This window comes from Pongo abelii, chromosome X (assembly GCF_028885655.2).
Source record: "Pongo abelii isolate AG06213 chromosome X, NHGRI_mPonAbe1-v2.0_pri, whole genome shotgun sequence".
Classification (NCBI taxonomy): domain Eukaryota; kingdom Metazoa; phylum Chordata; class Mammalia; order Primates; family Hominidae; genus Pongo; species Pongo abelii.
In genome coordinates, this window is record NC_072008.2 from 90,584,994 (window position 1) to 90,599,291 (window position 14,298).

The 14,298-nt window shown below is 36.3% G+C and overlaps 1 protein-coding gene across 3 annotated transcripts in view; it reads left to right on the top strand.

The window, feature by feature from the left end:
- The window catches only part of APOOL (apolipoprotein O like), a 142,892-nt gene that overhangs the window by 67,527 nt on the left and 61,067 nt on the right, over positions 1-14,298 (top strand). For all 3 annotated transcript variants that reach the window (XM_024240347.3, XM_024240348.3, NM_001133590.1), the window contains 2 exon segments: positions 2,193-2,306; positions 2,469-2,586. In XM_024240347.3, coding sequence (XP_024096115.1) covers positions 2,193-2,306; positions 2,469-2,586 — 232 coding nt within the window.

Below are 14,298 nucleotides of genomic sequence, written 5' to 3' on the forward strand. Positions count from 1 at the left end.
TTAAGAACTCCTGGCCAGGCGTGGTGGCTCACGCCTGTAATCCCAGCACTTTGGGAAGCCGAGGCAGACGGATCACGAGGTCAGGAGATCGAGACCATCCTGGCTAACACGGTGAAACCCCGTCTCTACTGAAAATACAAAAAATTAGCCGGGCATGGTGGCGTGCGCCTGTAGTCCCAGCTACTTGGGAGGCTGAGACAGGAGAATGGGCGTGAACCTGGGAGGCAGAGCTTGCAGCTGAGATCACGCCACTGCACTCCAGCCTGGATGACAGAGAGAGACTCCATCTCAAAAAAAAAATAAAAATAATAAGAAAATAAAGAAGTCCTATAAATCAATGAGCAAAAGATGAATGTGCCCTCTGGGAAAATGAAAAAAGCAGTCTACAAAATAAGAAAGATAAATGGCCTAATATATGTAAGATACTTGATTTCATCAACAAATAAATGGAAATTTGAAAAATCATTTAGGTATTGGTTTTTAGCCTTTAAATTTGACAAAGATTTAAAAGACTTAAATATCACTGCTGGTAAATAGGGTAGGAAAACAGACATATACTCTTCGTGGTAGTGTAAATTGCTGCAGTATATTGCTGACTTACTGGAGAGCAACATGGTAATACTGTCAAAAATTAATATGTGTATACTCTTCAGTGCAGAAATTTCAGCTCTAGGAATTTATCCTGAGGAAATACTATAAGGGTTATGGTCCCAGTTATATGTATAAGGATGCTAATTTCATCATTGCTTATACTTGCCATCTCCCTGCCCCCAAAAAAGAAAACAGCCCATATGCTCACCAATGGGATTTGTTAAATCATCGTGCCTCAATAGGGAATTTGTTAAACAAATTGTGGTGCATACATTATAGAATACTAAACTAAGCAGCAAATTTAAAAAGTAGATTTACAGTATATAAAGTAATATAGAACCGTGCCTTTGAAATACTGTCAAGCTTTTAAAAAAATCATATCTCAGAATAATATGTTTACTGTGATCTCAAGTATTTGAAAAGGAAATCAAACTAAATACGTATGTAATTTATTTTAAAATTTAATTGAAAACATAATTGAGATTGGATTGTATAATCTATTCTGTAACTTTTTCAAATTAGTGGTTCATCGTGCACTTCCATTCATGCCAGTACATATAGATCTACTTCATCTTTTTTGAAAGATCTGTAAATATTAACATTACGTTTGTTTTAAAATTTGTGTATGTATAATGTATATATGAGTAAAAATTCAGGAAGGATATATGTATAACTATTAACAAAGGTTATATTTGGGGAGGAAGAGGAATTTCTTTATATTAGTGTATTACTTAACTTTTCAACTGTAGGTATATACTTAGTAAAAACAATAAAAATATTTCTATTTGAGGATGGAAACATAATTTTTAAAATATTTATGTTTGTAGAAATTATAATCCTGAAAAACACCTCAAAACATCTTCAAAACTTGAAAAATCAATGGCTGTTGAAATTACTTTAACTATAATGAACAAAAGGATTGGAGAAGAATAGGAAAAAGAAGAAATCTGAAGTAGATTTTCAAAGAGAAATAGAGATGAATGAAAATAACGGTAACTTTAGGAATTCAGCCAGCATCCTGGCCTCTGCTTGAGTGTATTTATCAGTCATTGTTTATTTTACCTTTCTACCAAAAAAGAATATTATTCTTTGGAGGAATTAGTTGATGCCTTTTATTTCTTTATGAATGGAGAAAGCACCATCAAATTTTAAGCAAAAGCATTAACTTTGTAGCATGTTAAAAATCTCATTTTCTCAGTCAGCAGTTTATTATCTCAAACTATATTCCGTAAACTCCTGTTAATAGACACAGTTTTCACTTATATCAAATCACCATGTTATATACCTTAAATAGATAACAATTTTATATATGTCAATCTAATCTCACTAAAGCTGAAAAAAATTTAAAAAATAGACATAGTTTTAAATTTATGTGTTACAATGTGAATGCAGATTATACATTTCTTATAACCCTTTGCGTGACACAAAAAATTTTTCATGTAAGATTTTAGAAATGGTGCTTTGTGTTATATGATTTAGAGATTTATATCTTTATTGATTCTGACTTGAGTGTTCATGTAAAATACCTGACAAATCTAAAATACATTTTCAATTTTAACTTTTAAAAATATGTTATTTGACTTACTTTTTGTTTTAATTAGGTAACAGCAAAAAAGATATATGCTACAAGCCAGCAAATTTTTGGAGCAGTTAAATCATTGTGGACAAAAAGCAGCAAAGAAGAGTCACTCCCTAAACCTAAAGAAAAAACTAAGGTAGAGTTTACATGGAGCAAGATGGTCAACATTGAGTTTTGTTTGGGTGGGTGTTGGCTTGTAATGAGAGTACTGGACAGAGGTCGAGGATAAAATGAGAAAGTAGATGAAGGAATTAGTAAAATGATTTACTTATGAAGGAAAAATCTGTTTGGTAAACAGCTAGGATCCTCTTCCGAAATAGAAGTACCTGCAAAAACAACTCACGTCTTGAAACACTCAGTGCCCTTGCCAACAGAACTCAGCTCTGAAGCAAAGACCAAATCAGAATCCACCTCAGGTTTGTTGGGTATAAGTCAATTTTGTTTTCATTCTTTTCTTAAATAATTTGATAGCATTATCATTAGTGGTTTGAACTTAAGATGTGTTCTCCCCATAAATATTTTGTCTTTCTCATATCTGTGGTTTCTGTTTCTTTTTAGGTTATGAGGTACTTAGGTACCTGCAATTGCTTTAAATGATCACATAGTTCATAATATAGATCTTTGTATGTGAGTATATAGAGTAACACTGACAGGTTGATTAGTGAAGCATTTAATATAACTTTATAAATATGAGCTGTTAGGTGGGGGAAAATGGGCCTTTCTAGATTCTGTAATTTTAAAGGGATGAGTCACACCTACATAAAGAAATGTCAGCTTCCATTTTTTGTGCTATTTACCTATCAGTCTCCCTGCCAATCTTAAGACTATTTTATTTTTATTAAGTTTAGTTTTACTAACTTTAGGCACCAAAAGAACTTTCAGCATCAAATAGTAGAAATATCGTCAATTATAATACTTATAACATTGCTAGTATTCCATACTGGCAATAAATACTTTGTGGGACCAAGCAGTGACAATTATACTTTCTAAACAAATACTGCTGTGATTTTACTGTGATCAAAAAGAAGGTGACAAAGTGTTTAATACCATTTTGACAATGTATTCATATTGATTTGCGTAGGTTTATCTATATGTACAATGTGAATTATAAAACCCGCTAAGTTGTCTTATTGCAAAGGAAGGTGGCTAATTCAGAGGTTGGGGAATAATAATAATATCCACCCTTTATCGAGCACCTACTGTGATGCAGAGAGCTAGAAGTTTATTATGTTATTCAGCCCTTACCCACAAAGCAAAACAAAAACCTCTGCTGGATCGGTAATTATTCCCATTTTATGATGAAGAGACTGAGACTCAGGGAGCTAAAATAAGTTGCCCCAAATCATATAGCTTGTGAGTAGCAGAGTTCTGTTTATGGCCTAGATCTTCTTGACATCAAAGTCTAAGCTCTTTCCATTGTCTATAGATTATCTAATTTAAAACTGGAAGTTAGTCTCTAATTTCAGCCTCCTCCTCTCACTTAATCTTTATAAAAACTGTCATTGAATAACAAACCTGATTTGAGTTTTACTATTTTCCTCTGTCCTCTCTCTTTTCTAATCAAGAGGTGCTATACAGTTTTTAGACTCTGAATAATCTACAGGTGACCATATTCTCACAAGAATATAATGTATGGTCATTTTCCCAATGCCTGTTAATTCCAGAGTATCTTTATGAAGATGAAACATACTACAGCTTAACAGTGGGACCAAAACCTTCCCAAGCTAATGTCTTTTCCTCACACATCTAGATTCTGGAGCCCTTTATTTGCCTGTCTTGGGTGATGTGGTATATGAAAAGCATTCTATGGAGACAATGCAGAGGGAGAAAGAGATGCCAGTGCTACTCATTCTTATCAGATGTCTTGGTCAGTTTGAGCTGCTGTAAAAAATACCATAGACTGGGTGGCTTATAAACAACAGAAATTTATTTCTCATAGTTCTAGAGACTGAAATTCTGAGATCAGGGTGCCAACATGGTCAGGTTCTGGTGAAGACCCTCTTCTGGCTTGTAGACAGCCTACTTCTCATTGTATTCTCACATGGCAGAGAACAGAGGGAAGCAAACTCTCTCAAGATTCATAAGGGCACTACTGATCGCATTCACGAAGGCTGTACCCTCATCACCTCCTCTAATTCTTACCACTTCCCAAAGCTCTCCATCTCCTAATACCATCACAATGGGGGAGATAGGGTCTCAACATGTGAATTTTGGGGGGACACCAACACCCAGTACATAACAATATATCATTTGGAGTTTATTATACAGTATAACCTTGGGATTCACCATTTCCACATTTCATATGTAGAATAAAACTTTTTTTTTTTTTTTTTTTTTTTTTTGGCCATGGGAAACAGTAGTGATTGTGAGCACAGGTTATAGAATAAGACTTGAATCGAAATCCCAGATCCAGCATTTACTAGTTCTGTTACCTGGGGCAAGTTGTCAAACACCTCAAGCCTCAGTCTCCTCATTCAACAAAAAGGGGACAATAATAGTTCTCACATGGTTATGAGGATTAAGTGAGATATTGCATGTAAAGCACTAACTACAATGCCAGGGACATACTAAGGGGTATCAGTGGGTATTAAAATATATCATTATTATTATTTGCCTGGAACAATTAGCCATTTTGATGAGAAACAGATTTTCATTGAGCATACTTAAGGAGCAAGTCACTTACCTAGTGAGCCTAGCCATGGCTATAACTTAATCACCATACAGAACAGATAGGGTGTACTGTCCAACTATATGTTGTGGCTCTGAATATGAGTTTGGTTGTTCTCTACCATCTCATGTACATTAATGGAGAAAATTGCTATTTTGGGAATCACAAATTTAGAATTTGGTGTCATAGACCTCTTCAAGAATCTGATGAAAGCAGAATGAAATCTCTCACAGTCTTGCAAGATTAATGTCTCTCTAAAGCAGAAGGTGACAAACTGTGGCCCGTATGCCAATTCTGACTATGTTTTCTTTTAGGTGATAAATTTGCTAAACCTATATATATATATATATTTTTTTTTTTTTTAATTATACTTTAAGTTCTAGGGTACACGTGCACAACATGCAGGTTTGTTACATAGGTATACATGTGCCATTGTTGGTTTGCTGCACCCATTAACTCGTCATTTACATGAGGTATTTCTCCTAATGCTATCCCTCCCCCTGCCCCCCACCCCACAACAGACCCCTGTGTATGATGTTCCCCGCCCTGTGTCCAAGTGTTCTCATCGTTCAATTCCCACCTATAAGTGAGAATATGCGGTGTTTGGTTTTCTTTCCTTTTGATAGTCTGCTCAGAATGATGGTTTCCAGCTTCATCCATGTCCCTGCAAAGGACATGAACTCATCATTTTTTATGGCTGCATGGTATTCCATGGTGTATATGTGCCACATTTTCTTAATCCAGTCTATCATTGATGGACATTTGGGTTGGATCCATGTTTTTGCTATTGTGAATAGTGCCACAATAAACATATGTGTGCATGTGTGTTTATAGTAGCATGATTTATAATCCTTTGGGTATATGGTATTTCTAGCTCTAGATCCTTGAGGAATCGCCACACTGTCTTCCAGAATGGTTGAACTAATTTACACTCCCACCAACAGTGTAAAAGCATTCCTATTTCTCCACATCCTCTCCAGCATCTGTTTTTTCTTGACTTTTTAATGATCGCCATTCTAACTGGTGTGAGATGGTATCTCATTGTGGTTTTGATTTGCAGTGATGATGAGCATTTTTTCATGTGTCTGTTGGCTGCATAAATATCTTCTTTTGAGAAGTGTCTGTTCATATCCTTCACCCACTTTTTGATGGGGTTGTTTGTTTTTTTCTTGTAAATTTGTTTAAGTTCTTTGTAGATTCTGGATATTAACCCTTTGTCAGATGGGTAGATTGCAAAAATTTTCTCCCATTTTGTAGGTTGCCTGTTCACTCTGATGGTAGTTTCTTTTGCTGTGCAGAAGCTCTTTAGTTTAATTAGATGCCATTTGTCAATTTTGGCTTTTGTTGCCATTGCTTTTGGTGTTTTAGTCATGAAGTCCTTTCCCATGCCTATGTCCTGAATGGTATTGCCTAAGTTTTCTTCTAGGGTTTTTATGGTTTTAAGTCTAACATTTAAGTCTGTAATCCATCTTGAATTAATTTTTGTATAAGGTGTAAGGAAGGGATCCAGTTTCAGCTTTCTACATATGGCTATCCAGTTTTCCCAGCACCATTTATTAAATAGGGAATCCTTTCCCCATTTCTTGTTTTTGTCAGGTTTGTCAAAGATCAGATGGTTGTAGATGTGTGGTATTACTTCTGAGGTGCCTGTTCTGTTCCATTGGTCTATCTCTCTGTTTTGGTACCAGTACCATGCTATTTTGGTTAGTGTAGCCTTGTAGTATAGTTTGAAGTCAGGTAGCATGATGCCTCCAGCTTCGTTCTTTTTGCTTAGGATTGTCTTGGCAATGCGGGCTCTTTTTTGGTTCCATATGAACTTTAGATTTTTTCCAATTCTGTGAAGAAAGTCATTGGTAGCTTGATGGGGATGGCATTGAAACTATGAATTACCTTGGGCAGTATGGCCATTTTCACGATATTGATTGTTCCTATCCATGAGCATGGAATGTTCTTCCATTTGTTTGCGTCCTCTTTTATTTTGTTGAGCAGTGGCTTGTAGTTCTGTTGAAGAGGTCCTTCACATCCCTTGTAAGTTGGATTCCTAGGTATTTTATTCTCTTTGTAGCAACTGTGAATGGGAGTTCACTCATGATTTGGCTCTCTGTTTGTCTGTTATTGGTGTATAAGAATGCTTGTGATTTTTGCACATTGATTTTGTATCCTGAGACTTTGCTGAAGCTGCTTCTCAGCTTAAGGAGATTTTGGGCCGAGACGATGGGGTTTTCTAAATATACAATCATGTCATCTGCAAACAGGGACAATTTGACTTCCTCTTTTCCTAATTGAATACCCTTTATTTCTTTCTCTTGCCTGATTGCCCTGGCCGGAACTTCCAACACTATGTTGAATAGGAGTGGTGAGAGAGGGCATCCCTGTCTTGTGCCAGTTTTCAAAGGGAATGCTTCCAGTTTTTGCCCATTCAGTATGACACTGGCTGTGGGTTTGTCATAAATAGCTCTTATTATATTTAGATATGTTCCATCAATACCTAGTTTATTGAGAGTTTTTAACATGAAGGGCAGTTGAATTTTGTCGAAGGGTTTTCTGCATCTATTGAGATAATCATGTTGTTTTTGTCGTTGGTTCTGTTTATGTGATGGATTACATTTATTGATTTGCATATGTTGAACCAGTCTTGCATCCCAGGGAGGAAGCCGACTTAATCGTGGCGGATAAGCTTTTTGATGTGCTGCTTGATTCGGTTTGCCAGTATTTTATTGAGGATTTTCACATCAATGTTCATCAGAGATATTGGTCTAAAATTCTCTTTTTTTTGTTGTGTCTCTGCCAGGGTTTGGTATCAGGATGATGCTGGCCTCAGAAAATGAGTTAGGGAGAATTCCCTCTTTTTCTATTGATTTGAATAGTTTCAGAAGGAATGGTACCAGCTCCTCTTTGTACCTCTGGTAGAGGTACCTCTTTGTACCTCTGGCTGTGAATGTGTCTCGTCTTGGACTTTTTTTGGTTAGTAGGCTATTAATTATTGCCTCAATTTCAGAGCCTGTTATTGGTCTATTCAGAGATTCAACTTCTTCCTGGTTTAGTCTTGGGAGGGTCTATGTGTCCAGGAATTTATCCACTTCTAGATTTTCTAGTTTATTTGTGTAGAGGTCTTTATAGTATTCTCTGATGGTAGTTTGTATTTCTGTGGGATCGGTGGTGATATCCCCTTTATCATTTTTTATTGCGTCTATTTGATTCTTCTCTCTTTTCTTCTTTATTAGTCTTGCTGGCAGTCTATCAATTTTGTTGATCTTTTCAAATAATCAGCTCCTGGATTCATTGATTTTTTGAAGGGTTTTTTGTGTCTCTATCTTTTTCATTTCTGCTCTGATCTTAGTTATTTCTTGCCTTCTGCTAGCTTTTGAATGTGTTTGCTCTTGCTTCTCTAGTTCTTTTAATTGTGATGTTAGGGTGTCAATTTTACATCTTTCCTGCTTTCTCTTGTGGGCATTTAGTGCTATAAATTTCCCTCTACACACTGCCTTAAATGTGTCCCAGAGGTTCTGGTACGTTGTGTCTTTGTTCTCGTTGGTTTCAAAGAACATCTTTATTTGTGCCTTCATTTTGTTCTGTACCCAGTAGTCATTCAGGAGCAGGTTATTCAGTTTCCATGTAGTTGAGCGGTTTTGAGTGAGTTTCTTAATCCTGAGTTCTAATTTGATTGCACTGTTGTCTGAGAGACAGTTTGTTGTGATTTCTGTTCTTTTACATTTGCTGAGTGCTTTACTTCCAACTATGTGGTCAATTTTGGAATAAGTATAATGTGGTGCTGAGAAGAATGTATATTCTGTTGATTTGGGGTGGAACGTTCTGTAGATTTCTATTAGATCTGCTTGGTGCAGAGCTGAGTTCAAGTCCTGGATATCCTTGTTAACCTTCTGTGTCATTGATCTGTCTAATATTGACAGTGGGGTGTTAAAGTCTCCCATTATTATTGTGTGGGAGTCTAAAGTCTCTTTGTAGGTCATTAAGGACTTGATTTATGAATCTGGGTGCTCCTGTATTGGGTGCATGTATATTTAGGATAGTTAGCACTTCTTGTTGATTTGTTCCCTTTACCATTATGTAATTGGCCTTCTTTGTCTCTTTTGATGTTTGTTGGTTTAAAGTCTGTTTTTTCGGAGACTAGGATTGCAACCCCTGCTTTTTTTTGCTCTCCATCTGTTTGTTAGATCTTCCTCCTTCCCTTTGTTTTGAGCCTATGTGTGTCTCTGCATGTGAGATGGGTCTCCTGAATACAGCACACTGATGGGTCTTGACTCTTTATCCAATTTGCCAGTCTGTGTCTTTTAATTGGGGCATTTAGCCCATTTACATTTAAGGTTAATATTGTTATGTGTGAATTTGATCCTGTCGTTATGATGTTAGCTGGTTATTTTGCCAGTTAGTTGATGCAGTTTTTTCCTAGCATCGATGGTCTTTACAATTTGGCATGTTTTTGCAGTGGTTGGTACCGGTTGTTCCTTTCCATGTTTAGTGCTTCCTTCAGGAGCTCTTTTAAGACAGGCCTGATGTTGACAAAATCTCTCAGCATTTGCTTGTCTGTAAAGTATTTTATTTCTCCTTCACTTATAAAGCTTAGTTTGGCTGGATATGAAATTCTGGGTTGAAAATTCTTTTCTTTAAGAAAGTTGAATATCGGCCCCCACTCTCTTCTGGCTTGTAGAGTTTCTGCTGAGAGATCCGCTGTTAGTCTGATAGGCTTCCCTTTGTGGGTAACCTGACCTTTCTCTCTGGCTGCCCTTAACATTTTTTCCTTCATTTCAACTTTGGTGAATCTGACAGTTATGTGTCTTGGGGTTATTCTTCTCGATTAGTATCTTTGTGGTGTTCTCTGTATTTCCTGAATTTAAATGTTGGCATGCCTTGCTAGGTTGGGGAAGTTCTCCTGGATAATATCCTGCAGAGTGTTTTCCAACTTGGTTCCATTCTCCCCGTCACTTTCAGGTACACCAATCAAATGTAGATTTGGTCTTTTCTCATAGTCCCATATTTCTTGGAGGCTTTCTTCCTTTCTTTTTACTCTTTTGTCTCTAAACTTCTCTTCTCGCTTTATTTCATTAATTTTTCATTAATTCAATCACTGATACCCTTTCTTCACTTAATCGAATCAGCTGTTGAAGCTTGTGCATGAGTCATGTAGCTCTCGTGCCATGATTTTCAGCTCCATCAGGTCATTTAAGGTCTTCTCTACACTGTTCTAGTTAGCCATTCATCTAATCTTTTTTCAAGGTTTTTAACTTCCTTGCGGTGGGTTCAAACATTCTCCTTTAGTTTGGAGAAGTTTGTTATTACCGACCTTCTGAAGCCTACTTCTGTCAGTTCGTCAAAGTCATTCTCCATCCAGCTTTGTTCCATTGATGGCGAGGAGCTGTGATCCTTTGGAGGAGAAGAGGTGCTCTGGTTTTTAGAATTTTCAGATTTTCTACTCTGGTTTTTCCCCATCTTTGCGGTTTTATCTACCTTTGGTCTTTGATGCTGGTGACCTACAGATGGGGTTTTGGTGTGGATGTCGTTTTTGTTGATGTTGATGCTATTCCTTTCTGTTTGTTAGTTTTCCTTCTAACACTCAGGATCCTCAGCTGCAGGTCTGTTGGAATTTGCTAAAGGTCCACTCCAGACCGTGTTTGCTTGGGTATACTGAGCGGAGGCTACAGAACAGCAAATATTGCAGAACAGAAAATATTGCTGCCTGATCCTTCTTCCGTAAGCTTTGTCCCAGAGGGGCACCTGCATGTATGAGGTGTCCTGACTCACTATTTTTGTATATTCTGCAAGCTAACCATGATGATTGAAAAAAAATCAAAAGAATAATATTTCATAGCAAGTAAAAATTACATGAAATTCGGATCTCAATGTCCAGAAATAATGTTTTATTAGAACATACCCACACACATTGATCTATGTATTGTCTATGGCTGCTTTTAAACTACAGTGGCAGAGTCGAGCACTTGTGACAGAGACCATATGGTTCACAAAGTCAAAAATATTTACTACTGACCTTTTGCAGAAAAGTTTGCCAATTCTTCTTCTAGAGAGAGGGCATGTGCCACATATGCATGACTCATGTCCCCCTCATGGTAGTTGCCAGATTTTTTGTGGATTCAGAGACTAAATAGCCAAACTCAAAACCTCTTCAGGGCAAAATCGAATTTCCTACAGTTTTTTGGTGCTGTGGAGACATAAGCTAGTCAGTCTGTCAGTCAGAAGCTTGGGAGTGCCATAGGTGAACTGGGAGGAACCAGAGGTTAACTGACTCTTACTAAAATTAGAACGCAGCCCAGACCCAGCTCAATGCCTGACTAGATTGAGATGATAAGTGTTTCACCCTTTGTAAAGAGAGTAAGGGCACCCCTGTCTGGTGCCCTTTATCTTCTGGAGCTTCTACCTTTCTTTTATACCTAATGTCCAGTATACAAACAAACAAAATACTAGTTATGCAAAAAGGCAGGAAGATGTGACTGACAGTCAAAAGAAAAAATACATAAATATAACAATAACAACAGACCCACAGATGACCTAAATATTGAAGTTAACTGAAAAGGACTTTACAATAACTATAATTAATATATTAAATAAAAAAAAAAGATGGACAAAATGGATGAAAAGATGGAGAATGTCACAGGGACTTGGAGTCTGTTAAAAAAATTCTAGTGGATATTCTAGAAGTGAAAAATACAGTACCCGAAATTAAGAACTCATTGGATGGGTTTAACAGCAGAATGTTTACCAGAAAGCACAGAATTAATGAATTCAAAGACAAGTCAATAAAAAATAGCCAAACTGAAGCACACAGAGAAAAAAGGGATGGAAAAGTTTGAGAAAGTACTTTACAGTGACTAGTGTCTTTAAGTATTTGAGTTGCTAAGAAGCTGAATGCTGAATGTCATCCTGATTTTATACACAAACCAAAAGAGAATTTGTAACAATCCTAACTTCACTCAGCAATTTATTAGTTATCTGTCCTTTTTTTGGTAACTAACTTGCTTAAAATATCAATGAGATAACATGTGAACTAAATTATCAGTTATGTGATATTATCAGATACCACATAAGGGCTATTTGAGACTATAATTCATTGCTGTCTTATAACTTTAAACATATTTCTTTCCTATTTGTAATAACACCAACTTTTTGAATAGTCTGCTAAAAAGCTTTAAGCAGAAAATGTTCTTATTAGAGAGCAAACATATAAAATTGCAAAGGAATGCATCATGATGATTAGGGCATTCAGATTCAAGAAGAGTTTTATGACAGCTTATTCTTTGGGAGTGTAAGAGAGCCCTTAATCCATTCAAGAGATGAAGAAATTTCTAAGAAAGATATAATTCTTAGTTGCTTATAAGAGCATGAGATGAAGCTTTTTTTTTTTTTTGAGATGGAGTCTCGCTCTGTTACCCAGGCTGGAGTGCAGTGGTGCGATCTCGGCTCACTGTAACCTCTGCCTCCTGGGTTCAAGCGATTCTCCTGTCTCAGCCTCCCAAGTAACTGAGACTCCAGGCACCTGCCACCATGCCCAGCTAATTTTTTGTATTTTTGGTAGAGACGGGCTTTCACTGTGTTAGCCAGGATGGGCTTGATTTCCTGAGCTTGTGATCCTCCCACCTCAGCCTCCCAAAGTGCTGGGATTACATGCTTGAGCTACCATGCCCGGCCTTTGAGATGAAGCTTTTTAAAAAGATGAATCAAATGACAGGCTAAGTGGTTCTGAACCAGAGAGATCCATATCACAATTACTTGAGGGTTTTTTTTTTTTCCCTCAAAATTCTTAGGTCCAGACTCTACCAAGAATTATAAATCTGAATCTCCAGAGGTGAAGCCTCTAAGCAGGTGGATTTTAGGAAGAGCTTTACAGGGGATTCTGATACATATTACTCTCGCTAATAATCTCTGTTTTAAGCTGTGAATAAATTAAAATCTTGAAGCCTTTTAAGAAATTTTGAGGGGTGATCTAATGGCAAAAGAATCTTTCTAATTCAGGAAATTGGGGTAAGCTGAATCTTTCACCAAACTTTGAACAAGAATATAAATTAAGGAAGTATATACAAGTGCTAGAGAACTTAGTCAGTTGATGGACATTGTTTAGCAAATTTGACACACTGAGATTTACATAAAATAATTATTTGTCACATGCCTACTATATAGTGTTTTCTGCTTGATAAAACTTGTTGCACACTTTTCACTTGTACTGAGCAATGGTTCCCACCAGATGGCAGTAGAGATACAGCAGAACCACCAGTGGATTCCTAACCATTTTTTGTGCTACAGCCTCTTCTCAGAATAATGTTTTCAAATGCAGAAAATAAAATACATAGTAATGTATGAACTTACTTAAGTGTATTAAACAACAATATCTAACAATAGGTCTAATAACTTTTAATTTTTAAGTAGCGATGAGTGTGAATATTTTGAGATAATCTGCAACTATAATGTAATAAGATATCTGTGATTTCTGTTGGTGACAAAGAAATCTAAGGTACTGCTGATACTATTGTGCTTTGTTGCCTGTATACATTATTGAAGACAATGTCCATTTAAGTCAGAGGTAAGTGAAAATAATGACACATTTTCCTCATCCAAGTTAATAGATCACATGAGTTCTATAACATACCCCCAGAGACACGAGATTAAGAATTTATTCTATGGAGAGCTGCATTACCTGTACCATCATGAATACTAATTACTTATGAATCTGGTTGTTTTGTTAATATATTTGGTGATGAAGTTACACATAGGTGTGTCACACTGTAAAATACATTTCAGAAAAGATAGGTATAAGATAGATCATTGTATTCCAATTTCTCTCCTTTGTTTTCATTATAAAACTGGAAATTAAATTCTTTTATGCAAAAAAGGTATGGTTCCCAAATGTAATAAAATTAATTTTAAAATGAATCCGATTTTGAACATATTTAAAATAAAAACAAATTTCTGAAAAAATGTTTGTAGTATTGTGTCACAAAGTAAATATAAAATAGTTGTCTCTTGCCTACGTACCATGCACAAGGTATTATATGCAGCAGTTTGTGTGCATTATCATGTTTAGTACTAAAACTAGTTGTATGAGATTTTTACTGCTATAAACATCATTTTAAGAAGAGCCTGGGTTGTTATGTTGTGGTCAGACAAATGTGAATTCATTCCTGGATCCACCACTTATCAGCTGAATGACTTTGGTCAAGTTAGTTAACCTCTACAAATTAAAATTTTCTTATCTGTAAAATAAAGACAATGTAAAAATAGTATCTGCTTCATGGTGGGATTATGAGATAATTCGTGAAAATAACTTAGCTACTTGCCGGGGACACAGGAAGCTTGTCAAGATCAACAGTGATCCACACATTGCCAAATCCAGGAGTCGATTCTCAATCTCCATCTTATGCAATCCATCAGTAACCTTTGACACAGGTTAAATTCCTTCCTCCTTCAATCTCTTCACTTGGCCTGTGGGATATCT